This window comes from Ixodes scapularis, unplaced genomic scaffold, assembly GCF_016920785.2.
Source record: "Ixodes scapularis isolate PalLabHiFi unplaced genomic scaffold, ASM1692078v2 PGA_scaffold9__187_contigs__length_104089568, whole genome shotgun sequence".
Lineage (NCBI taxonomy): Eukaryota > Metazoa > Arthropoda > Arachnida > Ixodida > Ixodidae > Ixodes > Ixodes scapularis.
In genome coordinates this window covers 63,191,283-63,214,405 of record NW_024609884.1, presented here as the reverse complement: position 1 = coordinate 63,214,405, position 23,123 = coordinate 63,191,283, and the positions used below count along the sequence as shown (strand labels likewise).

General features: G+C 46.0%; 1 protein-coding gene across 1 annotated transcript in view; it reads right to left on the bottom strand.

Moving 5' to 3' along the window:
• Positions 1 to 23,123, bottom strand: part of LOC8050709 (von Willebrand factor D and EGF domain-containing protein) — a 148,979-nt gene that overhangs the window by 24,545 nt on the left and 101,311 nt on the right. The window contains exons 17-23 of the mRNA XM_040220802.2: positions 22,915 to 23,123; positions 21,878 to 21,989; positions 21,278 to 21,391; positions 15,428 to 15,538; positions 6,498 to 6,614; positions 6,302 to 6,439; positions 967 to 2,133 (exon numbers count right to left, since the gene is read on the bottom strand). The exon at positions 22,915 to 23,123 is cut by the window's right edge and continues 48 nt beyond it. Coding sequence (XP_040076736.1) covers positions 967 to 2,133; positions 6,302 to 6,439; positions 6,498 to 6,614; positions 15,428 to 15,538; positions 21,278 to 21,391; positions 21,878 to 21,989; positions 22,915 to 23,123 — 1,968 coding nt within the window. The remainder of the gene's footprint in view (positions 1 to 966; positions 2,134 to 6,301; positions 6,440 to 6,497; positions 6,615 to 15,427; positions 15,539 to 21,277; positions 21,392 to 21,877; positions 21,990 to 22,914) is intronic.

The window sequence follows — 23,123 nt, the reverse complement described above, 5'->3', positions numbered from 1 at the left end:
ACTATCCCATGGGCCTCTAATTCCCAAATGGGTGTTTGCGGACTTCTTACGGGTCCCTGAAAGCCTTCTTGGGGTCCCGAAGCCATCGACTGTTAGTGAAACCGAGCAATTAAACTTTTTTTCATATATTTATTGATGTTGGCTGTTTTGCAAAGCTAAATAGACCAATTCATGTGTGCCAACTTAGTAGGACTGATTATTCTCTATTTCAGAACTTCGGAGTTGGTTTGCAGACATTTAGTTTTCTTTATTTGCTCCTCTGTACTAATTATAATCGACCCGCTTCCCCGCCCCTCCCCGGGTGGATGAAGTACCCTCTCCCTTTCGTCGACCCAGAAGGGGCCCCCGAAACGTGAGTGGTTGAGAACCACTGCCATTGGCTATTGGAAGAAGGAGGTGGGCAGAGAGAACTACATAAGAGGGAGACGTCCCTTACTACACTAAAAAAAAGCCCGTGCGTCTGCTTCCCCGCACAACACTCGGAGAGCCAATCACCGTAATTTACGGAGGCAGCTCAGCGAATGACGATGCCGAAACATATGTCTAGACCAAAGAACGCAGTCTGAGTCGTGACATTAAGCAATGCAAGCGTGAAGTTTTGCATTGCTTAATGTCACAACTCAGACTGCGTTTTTTGGTCTAAACATATGTTTCGGAATTGTCATTCGCTGAGTTGCGTCCGTAAGTTGCGGTGATTGGCTCTCCGAGTGTTGTGCGTGAAAGTAGACGCGCAAACTTTTTTTGGAGTGTACAGTCACTGACAGTTACATATTATGTTTATTATTCTTGCTCCGTGATTCGCCCTTCGGGGTTCTTATCGGCTAATGCTGCAGTCTCATTGGCTGGGGAGCGACTTGGGACCTGCCACGCATTGGGTTGTTTTAAGCTTCCAATGGCCACATACAAATAATTTGAGAGCACTACCATTAACTAACTATTTATTTGATTAGAGAAAATTCAACTCACCATTGAGCTTCTGGTCGCTATCTTCGGCGCCATTGCCGGGGTCACCACTAGGGAAGGGAGCACATTTTGCCCTCTGTTGACCGGTGTTGCCATCTGGATACCCAGCGTTTGAATTGGGCTGCTGGGGAGTTTCCACTTCGGGCGTGCTAACCTCTTGGATGTCGTTGGAAGTGGCGTTAGCGTGCTCTGGGATAGAATCCACGAGGCCCTTCAAGAGGTCCCTCAAGATGCAGTCGGCGGAGCTTTCAGGAAAACGCTCCTGGTTCGCTTCGTTCGAGCCACCAACACCAGAGCCTTTGAGGCCGTACTCTGTGGTGGACGGCATCGTCGATTCCGCTAGGAAGGAGTCGGGAATGTCGTCAACGTCATCCAAAAGGCCGCTCGGAATGTAGTTGCTCGCGGCGTCGGAGAGAAATTGGGTGGATTCGAAGCTGCTCCCAGCGTCCGTCTGGAACCCTACCATCGTGGGAGTGGGCTCTACCTGTGCAATTGACGATTCCGCGGTAGTAGGATTGGTGAACCCGTCCGAAATAACCCTGCCTTCCGCTTGAGGGCCATCAGGAACGTAGATCGTTTCGGCAGCGATCATGTCCCAGGCGTAATAGGTTCCGGGAAACTCGACTGAAAAGTCCGTTGGTTCCACGTTTTCTGGGGTTACCTGGAACGGTACTCCTACATAGTAGCTAGCCGAGAGCTCGGGTGCCGCTATCGCAGGCACAAAAGAGCTCGCAGTGTCATAAGCAGTGAACCCGGTCATGTAAATGGGGGCCATGTCAGTAGGGGGCGGAAATCCCTGCACAAAGCCCTGAGCTCCGTGAGTGAAGAAGCCCTGCGACACGATGGGCGTTCCGTACGCGGCTGGTCCACCGAAGAAGAGAGAAAAGCGCTCTACCTGGCTGAACCCGGAGGCCAGGCTGCTCGAGAAGGGAGGGAAGCCCCCTATGAAGCTGGGCGCTAGTTCACCGAGAAAGCCCGGAGACATGTAGGGGGGCTGGACGCCAGAGGACGAGATAGAACTGGAGAAGTAGCTCGCTGTGATCTCTGCCGACGGAATGGTCTGCACGAAGCCGGCCGAGCTCCCGTTGCTGAAAAAGCCTAAAGTGTTGTCGCTTCCGCCTTCAAGGAGCGCAGATCCAGCATGGTACTGGCTGGAGGGTACCGGGATTGCTGCGATGAAATGGTAAAAAACAAACAGCGGTGTAAGGTAAAGTGCATCAAAAAGTATCGCGAGTCAAGTACAAAGGAATTGAGAAGTTATATGTACTTCCATAAAAGGAGTAAGTACACAGGACACAAGGTATTTCAACTTCAAGTCAAATACTAGTATAAATGCTTTTTTTCAAAGTAAAGTACGAGGAAAGTCAGTAAATCACAGAAGGTTATAAAAAAATAAAAAAAAAGGGTGTGCGATATGAAATAGAAAACTCGTTTTATTTTTCGACATGTACTACCTCAACATTGACACATTTATCCCATCGCCTTAACCGTGCCCCAACACCTGTGTATTATCATATTTTTCTTCCGCGTGCTGCACTGTTCTTTCTGTAGCAATCTCAACAGGACGACCAGATCGCTACTCGTCAAAAACATTTGAGCGCCCTCGGGAGAACTTTTCAACCTGGGTGTGCACCGCTTTTCGCCATAAACACTTGTCACCAAAAATGGGAAACATTTTTTTGCGAATATATTTTGCGGGGAATCCCTTTTACCCACAAAAACCGCGCAACAGCACGCTACTCTTCTACTGCACACTCCTCGACCACAGTCGCCATTCTTAAACTGAGCTGCGTATGCGTGAGGCTTTTACCTAGTTACTGCGCAATGAATCTCATGTAGCTGGATCGTGTCGCCGCCTGTTGACATATTCGGAAACTAGTCACTACTTATATCAGATATTTTATATCAGTTTGTGACTTACCAACTTTCTCTCGTATATATATGTACATTTTAATGCAATTTCTAATTATAATGTTTTGTTCCCCTATACGGTGTTTTCTCATTGCTGTTTCTAACCCTGATACGTATTTATTATTTATTTATTTATATCAAAATACTGTCAATCCCTTTGGGGGATTATAACAGGCAAATGTACATAAAAACATGATTTAGAGGTTCGCCAAAAAAAAAAAAAAATCAAAATCGTCACTTTCCTAAATATTCAAACAAACACATCAACTCATAAATTGACAGAGCAGGTACTGTTTAAGAGCGTAATGGAGGAATCTAGACTTGCGAAGATAAAAAAAAATATCTCTCAAGGTTGTTCCAATCTCTTATGGCGGAAAGAAAAAAAGAATACCTGAAAGTATTATTATTAAATGAATATTCGGTAAGTGTATTGCTGTGTTTGTGCATTGTTCTTGTCTAAGAAAAGTTCACGTGCTCGTTTTTGTATATTTTTAAAGCGTCGTTTATAAGGAGGTACAAGAATTTAAGTCGTTCTAATTTTTCGCGATCAGCAATGATCAAAACGCCGCACCCTTTTAGCAGCTCAGTGGGGGAATCAACCCGTCCATATTTGTGGTAAACAAATCGTATTGCTTTCCTCTGAACACTTTCAAAGGTATTGATATTGGTTTGTTCATGAGGGAACCAGGCTATGATTGCATATTCTAGACCCGGGCGCACCATACGCGAACAGTTCAAAATTGTTTTGTGTATGTCTATACATCCGGAAGTTAGTCTGCCTCAGTGGGCGTCTGGTGTTTCAGCTGTGAATGAGCGATTTAGCCAGTGCAGTACGACTGCTAACCTGGGGTCTTTAACGTGCTCCACGCTGTAGTGATACACGACCGCACGCCGGTATGAGGCTCATCCAGATCGAACAGTTCGATTTCATGATTTGAGTGTTTTAACGTTCTTTTCAAAAACAATAATTTGATGAGCTTGACAAGTGATATATTTTATATGCGCGTTCCAGTTTATTCTGACGTTATGACGACACCTAGAGATTTGTATTTAGTGACTCTACGCAAGTTTATACCATTTAGATTGTAAGAATAATCTAGACCATTCTTTTTTTCTTTTTAGTCAGGCACATACAAACCGTCTTTTGTTTTTTTTAGAATCATTTTTCAGCGACTGCACCAGTCAGTCATCTTCATTAGAGACCTGTTTAGTAATCTTTGGTAATCTTGGCATTGAATATCGCGATAAATAAAGCAGTCACCATTTTATTATTGGTCTTTCCCCATAATGTGTTTGAGCTTATTTATAAATTTGACGTGTAAAACGTGGTCAAACGCCTTTGACACGTCTGAGAAAAGTACATATATATTTGTCCTGTGTTGTTTATACCAATCGAGAAATCATGGAGTGTCTCCATTAGCTGCGTTATAGTTGACAAACCTCTCCTGAAGCCGTGCTCACGCGTTTCTAAGATGCTATGTTTCTCAATAAATTCTGTCATAGATTTTAAAATTATGTGCTCCAGTAACTTGCAGCACGCGCACGTTAAGGATATGGGTCTATAATTTGAGGTTGAAGAGCTCTCGACAGAGTTATAAATAGGAATATGAATATTCGAGTGTGAAATCGGGAGTTAATAAATTATTTCCAGCAATGACGGCGAATATCAGATATGGTACACTCTAAGAAATTCCTGCGCGTCTACTTACCCACAAAACACTCGAAGCGCCAATCTCTGTGATCTACGAAATCAGCTCAGCGAATGATGAGGAGAAACATCTGTTTAGACCCCAAAACTAAGTTTGCGCTGTGGCATTACCCAATGCAAGCAATGCCACAGCGCAGACTCTATTTTTAGGTCTAAACGGATGTTCCACCTCATTCGCTGAGCTGATTTTGTAGTGTTTTGCGGGTAAGTAGACGCGTAGGCATTTCTTGGAGCGTAATGCAGTCATACAGTAGTTCCTCCTTTTTTCTCCTCCATGAAGAACTATTTAGCTCAATGAAGTTATTAGACACTTATTTAAAGATATCAGGCACTTAAAGTTGTCGGGCATTGTTTCGTGGTGCTAATATGTATAGCAAGACGGGATTTGGGGGATGAACCTAAGTTCGGGAGTTGTACTTTCTTCGGAAAGTACTAGAGACATACCTTGAGTACGAGCACATGCTCCGAGAATGTATTTTAAGTACAAAGAAAAAAAAATTCGAAGTAGTTATTTTAAGTATATACAGCTTTAAGTACTTCGCGGCGCTGAAAGTCGAGTTTATACAATACACAAGTTTGGTGTTCTCGCGTATGTGAAAGTAGTGTAGGCCTCCGTAGCATGTGTCAAGGAGGGAGGGTCCAAAACTTAGCACATCGGTACTTATACTCCGTCCACCCTTAAGCTGAGACTGCAGCCAATACCACAAGCACGAGAGCTCGAGGTCGCTGTTTTGAAGCGTTCTTCTGCAGAACGAGCATTGGCGCTAGAAATGCACGTCTCAAAGCCACCAGCCTGGCCTAGCTTTGGCTGCAGTCTCAGATTAAGGATCAACGAAGTATAGCCAGAAACTGCGTTAGGGAAAGAAACCAGCAGACATATATTCACGTTACTGCAAAAAAAAAAAAAGGAACTAAATAGCGTTGTTCGTTACTCGCTCAACAAGTAACTAAGTACGTCGAAGAGCAAACTTGTTACTGAGATTCAAAGATAGCGCGTTACCTCAGCTCAAAAGTAAGGAATTGCTTTTTCGTTAATCTGTATACGTCGTTCTTCTGAAGCAGTATCCGCCTTCCAATATTTCGTGTCGCTAATAATGCCCAGTCTTTGTAACCCATTCATGGGCATCGTTCTTATTTTATTACTGGCGCTCTTTGTCCGTGAAAGTCAGAGGCACCAGCTGGGGCGAAAACCAAATAGGGTAACTTGTGTCGCACGCGTTCCCCTCCAGAAGTAACTATACACCGCTAGTCGTTACTCCATGAAAACGTAACGAAAATACGTTACACCTTCCTTCTCTCAGAAAGTCACTAAATTATTACTTCGTTACAGAAAAAAAATTAAGTACATACAAGTAACGGGTTACTTGTTGCGCGTTATGTAGAAGTCCCAATAACAGTCAATGCTGAACGCTTCACCAGTCCCGAATTCATCAAGATGACATCACAACTAAGAAAGTGGATAAAATATCCTTTCAGTTGTTTTATATCGTCGGCAACACTCCTCGAAGATCTGTAGGGAAATCCACCCTTCTATAGTGTTATCGATAGATATTTTGCGGACTTTCAAATGTCACATTTGCATACAAAAGTTAGGCTTGAACGTAGACATAAAACGCATTTATTCTTTAAACTCATAATCATATAAATCTGTGACCATTGTGCAACGTTAAAATTGGTGACTTGGTTTGTTTTACACCTAATGTCAGCAAATCCACTGACCTTCACAGACTGTTCCGTCGCCCATATAACCAGGCGGACATGGCCCGCAGGTGTACGTCCTCCCGACGGCACTGCACGGGACATGAGTGAAGCAACGCCGATCTGTGCACGGATCGATCAGGTTCTGACAGTGAAGACCTGTAAATGCAGAGGTGGCCTGTACTCGTAAGATCCCAGAGGACAGGCAAGCGCGCACCTGTAAAGCCCCAGTCGCAGTGACAGCGGAAGTAGACGGGGCCGGTCAGCTGGCACTGCCCGCCATTCTGGCAGGGATTGGGGATGCAGGGGTTCGCTGCAATCTCGCACCGCTCACCTGAGAAGTCAAAACATTTTCAAAAGCTGCCCAAAAATCCACCAGAAGGGAGATAAAAAAAAAAAATCACGCATCATTTTATTTTATTTTATTTTAACGACGCGTTAGGAACAAGCACATTACTAATGCGAACTACGGAGGCAGTTCAGTGAATTACGTTCCCGAAAATCGATGACCTAGCTCTACGCTGTGACACCGAGCGGGTTGCGATCACTTAAGACGTCAGACTCAGTGTCAGGGAAGACTTCAAATTTTCCATCAAAAGGTTTTTTTCTTAAGCTTGTCAGATGCTAAACTCCTGCCTGAGAATGCAAATATTAACGTTCTGCGAGTTCAATGCCGAAGTAGAGGCGCATAGTTTCTTTAAACTCTGCAACTTCTATGTTGCAGACTCCCCGGGAAATGTAAACCTTTCCACTTATGGTTGGAGGCGCAAAATGTCTGCATGTTATCGCGGAACATCCTCATGGCAATCATCAAAAGCTGTTGCTTTTCTGACCCCCGTATTAGATGCGGGACTTTCACGATTATAAGCAGAACTGGAAATAAACCCACTACGCACTTCGATGTTTCCACACTGTTCGCGGGAACAGATTATTACGATTTAAAAAATTGACCTAGTAAGAAAAATAAACGCTCTCACGGGATTGTGAAAGTTTTAGTAATCAAGACATTTCGGCCATGACGCTTGGGTGTAGGACGTTTCATTGCAGAGTTTGACGGCCATGAACATTTCGGTGCAAGGACTCTTCGGTAAAGAATTTCCGTAGCACGAACATTTTGGTGTACGGATATTGTAGTGTAAAAGGAGATTAGCTGCAGCACACAACATTGCGTTAGAAACGCGTCACCGCTTGCATCTGTATGCTTAAATATTCTTATTCAGATATAAGTTTAAGAGAACATTTCTTCTGTTTATGTGTTAATAAATTAACTTTGACGAACCCATAAATGTGATACCATCTTTGAGTCGCACCGTAGTCGCCCGACACTCAATGGATTATCTCCAAGTGTGAATTCACTTCACCTGGTCGCCGACACTTCAGCAAAAGAGCAAAACCGTGCAGTCGCAGGAGGTGCAACAGTGCCCAATTCAAATTTTCAAAACGTATAAATTACCATGGAAACTACTAATCAAAGTTTATGTAAACCAAGAGTAGCGTGTTCTCAGGGCATTTGATTGTTCAACATCGCTTTTATGTTCCTAGATATGACAATGCGAAGAGGCTTTACTGGCACTTTTTCATTGCGTTGGGCAGCACAGTTTAATATACACAGTTTGGAAACGCAAGAATATACATGTGTAAATAAATAAATAAAAAAAGGCGTGATCGAGTATATTGTTTTAAAAGTAATACGGAGTAAAATATACTATATTGTTCGATCAATTCAAACTGTATTACCTAAATATAAATATCATTCGAAAAGAAAGCAAGTACCTGAATTATTTCTTTAGATCGTGAAAGCACCGTCCCACCACGTGTGTGAAACAAACCACTTTTCATATTGCGTTTTCTTTTTCTCAAATTTAGCGATCCCCACGGTATTTTGATTAGTTGGGGTCGTCACGTTCACCGGCATTGGGCCTTCGCTTGAATTGTGAAGTTACCATCGCTGGACGACAATCACGGGTGATCAAACCAAGCAAGAAAACGTATTTGATGAAGCAAGCTGTTTCCTTTCACCCTGCATGGTATAATTAATACGAAAAGGGATATAAAAGGCCCATGCAATGTGCCTATAGAGGACTGGTAAATTTACTGTTTACAGCGATATCTGTTATGGGCTCTTCCCACGAGTGGAAACAACATCCGTCGTTGGTATTGTGGTCGTTGATGTTGTAGTAGTTAATGTTGCAGCGGTTTGTCGATGTTGATGTTGTAGCTGGCGTAGTAGGGCGTAGAGTGTCCGTCGTCAATGTTGCCAAATCCTTAAAAAAGAGCGCGTGCCGCCCGTGGGAACCGAACCTGAGTCCGCTGCATGCGAAGCGGATTCGTTACCACTGAGATAGGCCACGGCGTTACCAACCCGTTTTATGCTTAGGGGTTTTGTAGTACCCGATGCCCACTGCACGCGCTCTCTGGAAATGAAAACAAAAATAGCCGATTACAAAATGCCGTTGTAATACTGTCAATGCCAAGAGCTCGTTCCGGGAATCCCGCTTTCACGCGCTGTACGGAACAAAAAAAGAAACGTCTATTTGGTTTCGAACGATTTTGTTCACGCACGGTGTGAACAACACCTCGCGCCCAACGACTTGGCCGCGAGGTGTTTCAGCTATTCGCTGTAACTGTACTCTGGATTATTACAGGACTGCTGAATTTTTTAGAGGCGAAGCTCCTTAGGGTCTAGCCTTGTCCATCCGGAGTCCGTGCTCACATCGATTGCACTGCCTCCAGGATCGGCCCACTTTAAACAAAAAAACGTACGCCCGTACGGGGGTTCGAACTCAGGACCGCTTGCTTACGAGGCAGACGTCTTAACAACTACGCTACACTCCAACATCGGTTGTAGCCGCTCAACGTCTATACAGGAGAGGGCGCTGCGGTCAAATACGTATATAATCGCGTTAAACTTTGCATGCATTGGCTCGACGTTTATAGACGAGAGGGCGCTGCCGTTAAACGCTCAACTGCGTATATAACCACGATCCATACCACACATTCTCTTTCTGACGACACAACACTTGAGACTTTCAGGTCTCAAGTGTTGTGTTTATAAGAGGCAGAGTCAAAAGTAACCGCATTTTTTGTTATAAAAAGTTGAAATCCCGTGATAGACTACTGTGCTTCAAAGGTTGTTTGGCTCTCTACCAAAGTAAGCTTATACAATCTTGTGCGCAACAAAAACGAGGACAAAAGCAGAGAAGAGGGCACAACAAGGCGCAACTTTCAACTGAATTCAATAAAATTCAGTTGAAAGTTGCGCCTTGTTGTGTCCTCTTCTCTGCTTTTGTCCTCGTCTTTGTTGCGCACAAGATTGTATAAGATGTCAAACCAACTCGCCCAAACAACCACTCTTCTCAAAGTAAGCTGTGCACGCCAACCCAGCGGCTTGTGGAAAAACGTCATGTGACCACAGCATTCTCAAGATGGCCACTCCCTTGAAAGCGTGCACCAGAAAGGAGCAGCGCACAGAAATCCGGTTTTTGGGGTGCAGAGGAAAGCAAGTTCGCGGACACTCATCCCAGAATGTTGAAGCAGTATGGAGGCACCTCTGTGTCACTTTGACAGGTGTACGAGCGGTAAAAAAATGTTCAAAGCGTATAGTCAAGTGTGAATGATGCACCTCGCTCCGTTCGGCCGGGCGCTGCCGTTAAACGCTCAACTGCGTATATAACCACGATCCATACCACACATTCTCTTTCTGACGACACAACACTTGAGACTTTCAGGTCTCAAGTGTTGTGTTTATAAGAGGCAGAGTCAAAAGTAACCGCATTTTTTGTTATAAAAAGTTGAAATCCCGTGATAGACTACTGTGCTTCAAAGGTTGTTTGGCTCTCTACCAAAGTAAGCTTATACAATCTTGTGCGCAACAAAAACGAGGACAAAAGCAGAGAAGAGGGCACAACAAGGCGCAACTTTCAACTGAATTCAATAAAATTCAGTTGAAAGTTGCGCCTTGTTGTGTCCTCTTCTCTGCTTTTGTCCTCGTCTTTGTTGCGCACAAGATTGTATAAGATGTCAAACCAACTCGCCCAAACAACCACTCTTCTCAAAGTAAGCTGTGCACGCCAACCCAGCGGCTTGTGGAAAAACGTCATGTGACCACAGCATTCTCAAGATGGCCACTCCCTTGAAAGCGTGCACCAGAAAGGAGCAGCGCACAGAAATCCGGTTTTTGGGGTGCAGAGGAAAGCAAGTTCGCGGACATTCATCCCAGAATGTTGAAGCAGTATGGAGGCACCTCTGTGTCACTTTGACAGGTGTACGAGCGGTAAAAAAATGTTCAAAGCGTATAGTCAAGTGTGAATGATGCACCTCGCTCCGTTCGGTCTCACACTTCGACGACGCTGCCCTTATTATCAAACATTTAACGACTTGTAGACGAAAAGCGCCGTGTGCCTATCGATAAAATGGTTGAAAAATTTAACATCAGTTATGGCTCGGTGTACCAGATGGTTCATGATATTCTGCAGCAAATGAAGTTTCCGCCAGGTGGTTGCCAAGACAACTTACACCATATATTAAGGAGCGCCATGTGGATGTGTACAAGACGCTGCTCCGACGCCATCAAGCTGAGAGAGATCTTTTTTCTTTTTTTTTTTTGACGCACTGTTCGACGAATTCTGAATTTCTTATGCCCATCCAGATATCAAGCGGGAAATCAAAGAGTGGAGGCACGCTTTGTCACCAAGACCAACGAAGTTCAGGGCAGCTCCGGCACAGAACAAGGTTATGCTCACGGTCTTCTGCGACCATGCATAGAGACCCAATCATCAAAAATTACATGCTTAGGGAACTCACTGGCAACACAACAGCACGTCGTATTCCAAGCGGCACGAGAACAACCTGAAGTATGCGATCAGGTCAAAGCGCCGTGGTTTGCTGACCTTTGGTGTGTTGCTGCAGCACGACAATGCGCGCCTCCTCATGGCACGTGTGACAGCGAAAGACAATGATCGAGGGTCTACGTCTTCAGTGCATTCCGCATCCGCCATACTCAAAGAACCCGGTACCGAGCGATTTTGATTTGTTGGGACCACTCAAAGCACTTCTCGGCGGAGTGAAGTTCCGTGAACGGCGTTAAGGGCATGGGCTGAAAGCGGTGGTGCATTCCTGGCTTCGGAGTCCACAGCGAAATGTTTTCTTCCGCGACATCCATGTGTGTGTGAAGCTTTGGAACACATTTGTTGAACGCACCGGGGGGGGGGGGGGGGGGGGGGGGGGTAAGGAATTGTGTTGAAACTTTTGAAATTGTTCTAATTCTGTTTATAATATCATGCGGTTAAAAAATACGTTGCGGTAACTTTTTTTATCTTGCCTTGTATATAGAGTGTTCGTTAAACTGGATCAAGAAGAGTCAAGAACGGAGGTTTAGAGAAGAGGTCGAATTAAAGAACATTGTATAGGCTTCAGAGAGAATGGCGTTGTTCTTGTCCGCTGGTTCACACAACATGGTGGCAGCGATTGGTTACTCCTGTCATCCTTCAGATACTTCAAAACGAGGTCTACTGAGACGACGAAAAGGAGCCCATGGCATATAAAAGCCTCAGTATTCAGGAACCTGAAGTTTGAGTCTCCACGACTGCTCCACTTTTCGCATGGCAAATTATGAGAGACGTATAGAAGCTTATCAAAATGGTCTACTGACACATGGAAGGAAGGATAACCATCTGAGCCGACAACTTCATGTTCACGCAGGACTGTATCGCACTGTTATGAGTGTCTAAAACTCTTTCCCAAGTCGTCGATGGATGCAAGCGAAAAACAAAAGAATGCTCTTCGCATAGGAGGCTTGGGAGCGGCACAGTGATTGAGCACGTTCACACAGAAGGCTAGGACTTGCATTTGCGTTGAGTGAGGGTGAAGCCATCGGTGCTCTTGTCCGGAGCAGTCTGGGCGAGTGGAGCGAATTCACGTGTGTGCCGAGATGGTTCATTCAGCATAAGGAGAAAATGGAACACTTGGGCGGCGGGCGTTGTCACCGACACCAGGCACCGAACAAGTCGTTGTGTTTCGTGTTTGTTTTGCAAGAGACTTAGCGCTGTAGCGGCAGAATGGTGAGTGCCACCATGCAAAGTCACTACGCACGTGGACAGGGCTGCTGTGTCAAGGTCAAACCAGCTCTCTCGCAGCAGTTCTGTGTTTCTAGCAAGTTGCACTCGAACGAGCTCTCGTTTTCGGTCTTCATGGAACGTACGTCGTAGGTAGGTTAGCGTGTAAATTATCTGACACAGCGGACATCCGCCGGTGCAAGTCAAATTCTTCGGTGGATACTGCGTGTCCCGCTGCCGTCACGAGGACACCGATTTCCGGGACATGCCGCTTTGTGCGGGGTAATCACTTGAACTCAATGACTATCTTCATAACGAAAGACCGAGGTCTTCGTCCCTCGTGCAGAGACACTGAAATTGGCGAAAACAAAGAACAAACGATGGTACATAATGTTATGTACTGATAATATACCCGTACCTTTATAGGGGATCAAAACGTGATCATAGTTTTCACATGGCCATGCAACGGAAAGTGCATGCACCGAAACGTCATTAAACTGATACGTCTGCACCAAAAAGTCTGTGCACCGAAATGACCCTGCATATAAAGTCCGCACCGAAACGTCCTACATCGAAAAGTGCTGCACCGATATGCCCTATATAGGTGGTCTTCCCAGGCGGCCATAGTTGAGCCCACTGTTGCTGAGCGCGAGCTCAAGATGAGCTTAAACAACGCTTCCGCAACGTGCGGTTCACACCACCAAGATTGAAAGTCCTCTTCGAAGATAAATAGGGTATCGTTCTGAGCATGCGCTTTGAACGCTGCGCTCAAGTATGGCGCCCAGTGAATACCACCTATAGGTCCCAGTTGGTGCTGTGGCTCTGAACGTGGCATTTCTTATGCCCGGAAGCGAGCACACGTCATATTTCTCTGGTAAAACTTGTTTGTGAATTTTGTGGTACCTTAGTATGCTCAGTTCCAAGATCAACATAATCGAATTTACGGGAAGAGCCTTAACGATTAAGCTTATTCTCTTTGTAAGCTCATCTACGCTCTTAGAAATCTGGAGCGTCTACTTTCCTACAATGCCCTTGGTAGAGCCAATCGTTGAAATCTAGGGCGAATGACGCGGCTGATAGCATGCTTAGACCTAAAAAAAAAGTGTGCGCTGTGACACTGAGCATGGAATTTAACAATGTTTAATGCTACACGGCAGTTTTTTTTTTTTAGGTGCGAAGCTCCTTAGGGTCTAGGTTTGTCCGTCCGTCCGGCGTCGGTGCTCATATCGATCTTGCTGGTGCTCGTGCTCATAAGCTCACGTGCTCACATGCTCACGTGCTCACGTGCTCACGTGCTCGTGTAGGGCAGAAACAAATGATGAAAAAAAAAATGTTTGCGCAGTCGACACAATTCGAACCTGTGCGGGAAGACCCCAATAGATTTCTAGGCCATCTTAACCACTCGGCCACGACTGCGGGACGAGTAGGGGGCTCTGAGATGTGGTAGTAACTCAAGAGCTGGGGATGTCATGGATGAAACGTTGCATGTAGCCGCTCAACGTCTATACAGGAGAGGGCGCTGCGGTCAAGTGCGTATATAATCGCGTTAAACTTTGCATGCATTGGCTCAACGTTTATAAATGAGAGGGCGCTGCGGTCAAATGCTCAAATGCGTATATAACCACGTTCCATACCACACATTCTCTTTCTGACATGGATGAAAACGAACGAAAGGCTCGGCATGCTGCGGCTCAGCGTCTACGCAGACAGGCACCACCAGAGCTTCGCCCTAATCAACATCATTCACCACGTGGAGATGTTTTTTTTTTCTTTATTTTTTAGGTAAAACATATTATTAGCTTTGCCGCTCACCAAGCACCCCCAAATTTGCAGCGGTTGGCTCTCTCAGGTGCTTTGTGCGTAAGCACACGGCTCCAGACTTCTTAGGGTGTAGCTAGCCTCATAGTAGCGGCTCGTCATGATGCTAGATTAACCAGCATAGTCAACAAACTCTAGGTTTCAGTCACAAGAGTAATTGTTTCACTGAAAACTCAATGAAATATGGTATTTCACGACGTTGTGCGCCTCAAGCGAGCAAGAAATGGCAGTACGTTATCTCATACAACGGTGTAGAAACATCACGAATATTCTCATGGTCAACTTTCTGCGACATTCCGTGGAAAAGAAAGTTTTCAAGGTAATATCGACATTTTTATTGATTTGCGTTCTATGATACTCAAGCAATTAGAATCCTCGAGAACATTACGATCATTTGTCAAGAAAAGCAAAAATTGACAATTTTGTGGATGTAGCCGATATAATTCAATGCGAAAAAAAAGTAGAGCCCTGAAATAAATATTATGCGCGTCCAAAAGTTTAATTACTGCTTTCTGATATATTATGACTATCATCTAAAATATTTTCGGGGAACATTGCGATGTTTGTTGTTTTTCAGTGTAAATTATCACTTTAGTGCATTAGCCGAAGCGCTGATGTCCCAGAAAGTTGGGGATGTACTTATCTATGTCACTAGACATTTCCCGTGCATTTACTTCCCGGCAGCTCACGCCGACAGTCAATCAGTGGGATCCAGCAGTGAATTAAGAAGCGTACAAAACATTTCAATGCCCAAATTTAACTCGCTTCAAGGTAACCCTAGTCGCTGCCAGAATAAAAAAAAAAAAAAACCGCATTAAGATCATGCTTCTTGAACTGCGATTCGAATGTTTGCGTTGCTATCGGATAATAGCAAAATTTTATTGGCTCCGGAGTGGTAAGAAGTTCGGTACTCTCCACGTACTTTTCTTAATCTTTCAGGGACTTAATAACAAACGAGAAAGATTCTCCTGATCATGCAATGCATATCTCCGCTAGGACACTGTGTCGCTTCCTTATTGCCCCACGAACAGGGTTAGACTGATGTTTAAGCCCAGTCGTACTGTGGGATCCCTTTGCAGGTCACAATATAATTGAATTCTCATGCGTTCTGTGGAGAGGTTAACGTGCACGCATTTTTTGGATTGCAATAGCTCGCAGTGTGTTCTACGGGAGGCTTGCACAGGAGTCCTAGCCGGAGTCGATGTCACGGCGTTTGCTTGTCATGCGTTTCTGGCGTCAATGGCAAACAACACTTAGCAAATCGAACATCTTTAACCTGTAAATCCTGGATCACAAAAGCACTGCATGGACTGCCCATCTGGCACGCACTCTCCGTGAGCACAGGGGTTTGGCAAACAGGGATCGACGGGAAGCTCGCAGCGACTGCCTGGGGTCAAAAAGAAAAGTGCCCTTCTAATTTAATGAGTGATCAAAAAGAAAAGAGCCCTTCTGATGAATGAGTGATGGCAAATGCATGAGAAAGCGGGTGAAAGATCCGTATGAAGGAGGGTCAGAGGAGAATAATGGCAATATATTGGCAGTTCGATAAACTGTGGAAAGTTACTTATCGGCGATTTTGTACCCCAAATTCTGCTTCCAATTACGTCTAGACTCATGAAAGGGGAGCCTGAAGCCTGGCATCATGGTTGTTTCCAAACTGCTTTTATCGTAACCTGTAAGAAACAGGTAATAGCTTTCTCCGGGTGATTAGGTGTTAATAAGAACTTCTGCGTATGCATGCCTTTGTACAGGCCAACATGTCCCCCAGTGATTGTCACCTGTTCGGGACAATTAAAAAAATGAAAAAATAAAAAAAACACTTCTCAGTACGCCTTCTTGCGGTCACCGAGTAGACACACGGGCTTTTTTTTTTTTTTAGAGTGCTTCAATTATCCGTGAAACGGGAGGGTCATACTACACTCTGGGGTGGTAGTCAGGCCGACAGACAGGTATATGCGACGTGACAGCCCGTACCATTACTCTTCGCTAAGCCTAGGCAGGCCCTTACAGTCGCTGGCGGTCCGTGCTTTAAAGAACCTCTCACGACTCCTCTCTATGGCCAACTAGGTCTCATTATGCAACGCGCGCAGTGTTGAATGCGGGAATTTTCGGAAGTAGTTTATTGACGCGCGAGATGTACCAGAGGCTGAGAATCTGTCATACCTTATGGAATTATGGAATCACTATTTATAAAACATGGCATAAATACAAACAACACAGAATTGATGCAATGATACATAGACATGTAAAAAACCGTTTAAAACTTAAAACAATTATTTTAGAGAGAGAGAGAGAGAGAAAGAGAATTAGATGGCTAGGAATATTGTTGTCGAAATTTGTTTTTAGGTTTGTTATTTTAAGAAAACACTTCTTACTTGAATGAATTCAGAAAAATAGCCAGCAGATTAAAAACATTCACTAAGAAACGTATCCTGTTCAAAAGCATATATACAAATTACGGGAAACGACAGAGACAGTATTACATTCCTGTCACATTTAACAATTCAGCCGAAAAACCCCGTCACTTATCATCTAGAAAATTAAACAGTTATGTCCTTCCCTCAAGTCGAGCGAAAAAAAGAACTCACAGTGCATGTTGGTTTTGTCGAATAAAGCATTAGATTTTGCATGATGTTATCGCGCTTGGACAATGTCTACGGCCTTTAAGCTTTCAGTACCTCATCGCATTCCATAATCTTTTTTATGTTGTCAGGTGTCAGACTTGTTGTATAATGTATAGATATTCTTTGCTCACATACTTCCATTGATGGTTCTGAATTTTTGTTATGTGTTTATGTGTAATTGAATTATGTTTCGTGTATTTGAAACCTGACGATGTACTGCCCGGCCTCAAATACAAGCGTTTTACGCTTAAGCGGGCCAATGGCTTTATTTATGGATTTTAATTCCGAAATCAACTTTATCCTTATGCTTATCATTATCTTCATCCTTATCAACGAACCTCTAAGAGGACGGTAGCTGGAGCAACAAAATAAAGTGTAAATCAATATGGCACGGTCCTCCTACATTGTAAGCCATTTCATTTTCCCAAGGACTCGATGTTAGGAATTTCGCATTTCGATCAGTATGTCGAAACATTTATCACGGGAATTCATCACAAATTGGTGACGAATAGTTAGCATGCTGCTCCATATTGTAAAATTTTGTGCCTGAGAAATAGCCCCATGAAGCCGTACTTCATATTTTGAAAAGTTGCAAAATATCGTTCCCTAGAAAATGAAGTCCATTACAGTAACTGAGAGAAACAGCTATACTCCGTTTTACCGCACTATGGACCAGTTTATTATGAATATCAGAGACTGTTAGACAAATGCAGTTGAACTACGTTAACTTCTAATCGCTGTAAACAATTATTATAATTTGTTTTTAAATGTATGCATGGAATAATAGACTCTTCTCAAAAGTCTGTGCAATCTCCTGTCCGCCACTGCTTGATCACATACCCCGAGCTTTTATTGGACACTAGAGCTGCGGCAGCGTTCGTCGAGGACTCGGATCCAATCACGCGCTTCGGGTCCAAGCAATGGCGACCACCAATGTTGCTTGCTGGACTTTCAAAAGGGTCTATATTGATTCCCCTGGTTTGACATCACCTATCAACATTCGTGTTCCGAGGCAAGCTTTGCGAACCTCTCCGACGTTTGATGTGCATCAAACTGTACAAACTAGCCTCATGTCTCGCATTCAACACTCGCATAATAACCTTCGTGTAGAAGAGTTTGATATTTTTGACCCACGTTTTGTTGCTTTTCAATCGTTCTTTACCACTGCCTAATCCATCTGCTGTACATCATAACCAAGGCTTTGGCTGTTCATGAGCACATACAATAAATGAATGAATGCACGAATGAATGAATGAATGAATGAATGAACATCGGATGTTATGAGCCATCCCAGTCAATCTGGCGCTGTGAACATATCACGTGGATACGTGCACCTAGCACCTCTTTGCCCCTCCCGAAGGTCACGTGACACACTGCACTGGATTGGCTCCGATGGCCTGAGATAAACTACTGTCATTGACAGGATGCGAACAGCAGGGCGTTTCTTTTGAACGCCCGAACTCCAGCACGCGCCCGTGTTTCCTTTTGTCGTGTTTTAGCTCTGTGTGCACGCCAGAGGCACGTACAAGACGCCAGAGTGTCATCGAAGGTAGGCAGCTTGCGCTGGAGGGGGACAGCTGTAAAGACCCGTTCACACACTTGCGACTCTTTGGGACCGAGAGCTTTTAAGGGGTATTCACACGGGGGAAAAATCCCTCTTTTTGCTCCTCGGGATGCGCATCACGTGGTAACAACGTCACACCTTTGCGCGCGCTGACCTAGACATCCCAGGGGTATGGGGGAGCTTTTGCTCAGGTTGCACAAACCCTCCCCGCCTTGGCGTGGGATCTCTTCGCAATATACCTTATGCATTTTTGGCACCGCCTATCGGCACGTTGTCGAAAATGCCCGGCAGCAAGTCTCAAAGATGGCGGCCTCTTCGTCTGCGTTTTGACCCAACTGTGGACGGGGAGTTTCAAAATCGCGGTAACCGTTGGTTAAAAACAAAAAATTCCGAGGACACCGAAGCACTTCTTATGAGTAGTGAATGCGAAAGCATGAATGTCGTCCTTCCGCTCCCTTAGTTCGTCTGCGGCCTACTGGCGTGGACGGCCACGTTTCGCTAATGCCTAATGTCACATTCAATTGGGGCGCACCACACCGCACCGCACTGCACCGACGGACGCGTCGCGTTCACATGGTCGTGTCGGTGCGGCTGCACAACGTTCATTTGGGACTTGGTGCGGCGCACGACACCGGCGCGTTGCTGCACCAGCTGCACCGTCGAAAGGAGACCGTGCAACTTCGCGCACTGCGGACTGGCGCGGCCTTGAGCTACCGCTCTCCGCCTCCTTCGGCCCCTTCTTTCTCTCGCTTCGTCTTCCTCGTTTCGGTAAACATGGCGGCTCGGGAGACTCTCGCTAGATGGCGCGCGCCGCCGCCCCACTCGCGGCGGATTTTGTTCAGTGGTCCACCCGTTTATGTTTTGCCCTTGAAGTGACCGCGCCAAACGCGTTGCACGGCGGAATGCTTCGTGTTCACTTGGTAGTTCGTCATACGCTGCACCCGCGCGGTGGCGCGGCCTAGGGGGCAGCACTTTCTCGGTGCTGCGTGCACCCCAATTGAATGTGACATAAGTTGCGGCCGACGGCCGAGCGCGCGCGCTCAATGAAGTAGCCGCGCCGCGCTAAGCTCGGCCGTACAACCACTTCGGAGTCTCCCCGTGGGGGCTCTGCAGGCTCGGCGGCCAGCTGCTCCCTCTTACCGGCATCCGAGCCGCTGCACCGCCATGGAGAGGGCTTCTCTGGTGGCGTTCCTTGGAACTACGCCGCGCGAAAGCCAATGGGAGCCTTTTTCCTTGAAACTATTGCGCATGCCAGCCAACGGAAGCCTATCCCTCAGATCGCTGCTACAGACGACAGCCTTCGCTCCATTGGGACAGGGGAGTTCAGGTGCCGTTTGGCGCGGCTGCAGAAGCTGAAACGCCGGTTCACTCCATGGGACAGTTAGTGTTTTCGCATTAAAAAAAAAAGTATCCCGCGCTGACATTTGACAAGGTCTGTAATCGATCGAAGTAACCAATCATTAGGCGTTCGTTGAATCTCTTACATCCAAACTAGCGAAAGGTATTTTTAAACAAAAAAGGAGCTAAAAAGACGCGTTCCACAAATTTCAGAATTCCTTATACAAACGCGCAGCTTCACGATTTCACCGTACAAAACGCTAGTGTTCGGCAGGGGTGCAGGAGTCAAAAGTGAGATAAGCCTGGCGACACGAAGAAACATTTCGTATATCAAGGAAAAGGCCGAAAGGAGGGAATTCTTCCAAGAGATGTGTGGCAGACCGGCAAACTTGAGAATTCGAATGCGAATGCTGCATCAGAGGCGCTCATATTGACGAGGATAGCTTTGAGTAAGTTGATGGGTCACTGCGATCTAGATGCATCACATTCCGAGTGGCCTCCTATTGCGTCGCAAAACAAGGTAACGCACCGCCATCTTTGAGGCAGCCTGGATAATCTTCCTATAGAAAGTGCCAGAAATATGAATAAGGTCTATTGGCGTAATTTTGCACTCATGTCTGGCAACTTTGAAGGTTTTGCTCTGCGAGATGCCGGCGGTCGTACCGGGATCCCCTAACTTGTTGTGGCCTGCGCTGTTGCGTATATCGTCCGAGGGACCTGAACGACTCTTCGACAATCATCAATGCCGTCCTTAAGCCGCTCGTCGTACAAGTGGTTTCTGATTGCACATCCTTTATATTGTATCCACTCCTTCAAGAAACAGATTAGCAGGAAGTAGTTCGTCGTGTTCTGCATTCAATAGCGCTGATGCCATAATCGCGCAACTATCGCCGTTTTATGTACGCCTCCATTTTTCTACTCCCGTCAACGCTGACCGAGCCCTGTTGTCGAGAGTGCGATCGCTAAATGCGTCTCATAACATTGACATCCCTTTCGGCACCCCGCCGTTCGTGTGAATGCTTGAGTCGGAGTCCAGCTAGTTCCGCTGAGCACTGACGGTCACGCACATCCCTCCCCGAAAAACATCCTTCGTGTGAATACCCCTTTAAAACCTCTTAAAATCTCTTACGACGAGAGAACACACTGGCACGCATGGCGCCATCTATGCGTGACCCTGTAACTGCATTTCACTAGTGCGAAGGTTTGGCTGTATTCGCTAAGTCAAATGTGCTTACTACATATGAGAAATTATCGTTTATAACATTACAAAAAAAAAATTCGAACCCCCCTAAAAATACACACAAAAAAAACAACAAATGTACGGGATATCCAACTGTCCCACGGTTACCCGATAGGCGGCGACAGTGCTTTCTCGTCGTAAGATATTTTAAGAGTCTTTAAGGAACACGGTCCTAAGAAGTCGCAAGTGTGGGAACCCTGTCAGGGGCTATAATATGATTCGTTGCAGGTTATCTAATCTATGACGTGCTCTTGGTGTTTAGTCCCTCGTGTTTCATGTTCTCGCTTTATTTGCTCCTGTTTCTCGGGTACCGTTTGACTTCAGAAGCTCAATCGCCCCGATGGAAGACGGAGCGTTCACCTGTAGTGTCCTCCGGACAAGCGCAGTGGAAGATGCCGGAACTCTGGGCGACGCAGCGTCCGTTGAAGCAGGGGTTCGAGTAGCAGGGGTTCACCAAAACCTCGCACCTCCGACCTGACGGTGGGAAGCGGTGCCGGTATGGGGCCCCAGTTTAGAAAGTGCCCGCGCGTCCGATCTACCACAGAGCGCGCCCAGAGCCAATCGTTGAGATCGCAATGAACCAGCGAATGACAATCCCAGAAAAGGGTTAGGCGACAACTTAACGACGTCCGTGTAAAGCCACCGAGTATCGGGAATGCCGTGCTCAATGGTTGAAAGAGCAAGTCACAGGCTTTATATATCACAACTCTGTGTTCGCCTTTCTGTGCGCTGTATTTACCTTAACTAGTCATACTTTTATCCCGGACGTTGACCCCAAAATAGAAGCGTGTTTAGGAATCGCTCAAATGAGTCTCGGGACGTAGTCTAGACTGTACCTCATGAGTGGCTATCCAACCACGTATCTCAATGATTGGCTCCCAAACGAACTCTGAAAAACAGGAGCGCGAGTATGTATCTAACCGGAAGAGAGGACCCAGTGCAATCCATAGACGCGCATACCTGTGAAGTCTCGCAGGCAAGTGCAGTACACAGCATCGTACACAGGAGCTTCTGGTGTGGACCATGTCTCACAAGTGCCGCCATTTAGGCAGGGGCAGGCCAGGACTGTCACCTGAGACGGGGTAGAATCCACGTTTGGCTCTTTCAACTTCTCCGCTCTTCCCCGAGCTCCTCAAAACACACTTTTCAATTCGTGCTGGGATCACTTTTTAGAGATTAGGTAATTAAGCAAAAACAATTCGAGTCAGAGCTTCCATGCAGAATCGTATTGTAATGGAAGCTAACTCAGATTTCAATTTTCATCCGCGACTTGACCCAACACCACCTAGACAGAAGACCTCTGCATGATCTCCTCTCCCTCTAGGAAACGTCATTAGAGTCGAAATGCGCTAACTCGGCTATTGGGCTCGAGTCCGACCTTCGAGGCGCTGATTGGACACGAGCCCCAGCCGAACACTGACACAGCACTCGAGCCCAATCTCAGGCCTCGATCGGTCTGACTGTGATGACGCGGGCGGAGGCCTTTTGTCAAGGTGGTGTTGCTTGACCCCATATCACACCGCGACTTGACGCCGTTGCGTCACCCGACCACGTCACATGACGTCAGGCTATATAACGTCACGGCGTCACGAAGCACTTCGTCATGTGACGTGACGTCACTTGACGCTATGATCCTTGGCATTCCGTGATTAATCAGAGTGTGCCAGTACAAAAACCGCCATGAAAACCTACCGCTTCTCATGCATTACAATTTCAGGGTTTAATCGATAGATAAAACCGTCATAGGTAGGTGTTTTGAGAAGATGATAAATCCACCAGGTCGCCCGCGCCATCACGGTTTCAAATTTGCTCATCGCGTTAAAGCTTAGTGACATTACTCCTGGGTTAGTGCTGCTGTATCATTCGTATCGCAGGACTACCCGATGACTACACCGCAAGATACACTGACTACGTGAACTTGTACGAAGACCGACCATGTTACGTCAAGGGCAGTGTTTTGCCGAACTATACGTGCAGCAGCATGCCTTTGCACCCACCTCGAGTCGTACGTTGGTCTCCCTGTCGCACTCGTCGAACAGGACGACGTCCAACTGCCTGGACGAGTTGCGGCTGGTGTAGAGCTGGCCGCTCAGTTGCCCGTCGTGGCTGAGCGAGACGTTGGCTGTGGCCATGGCCAGTCGGAAGAAGGACTGCGTGCCGTCCGGGTCAGCGCCGACCAGGTTCAGGCGAAACGATTGCCCCGAAA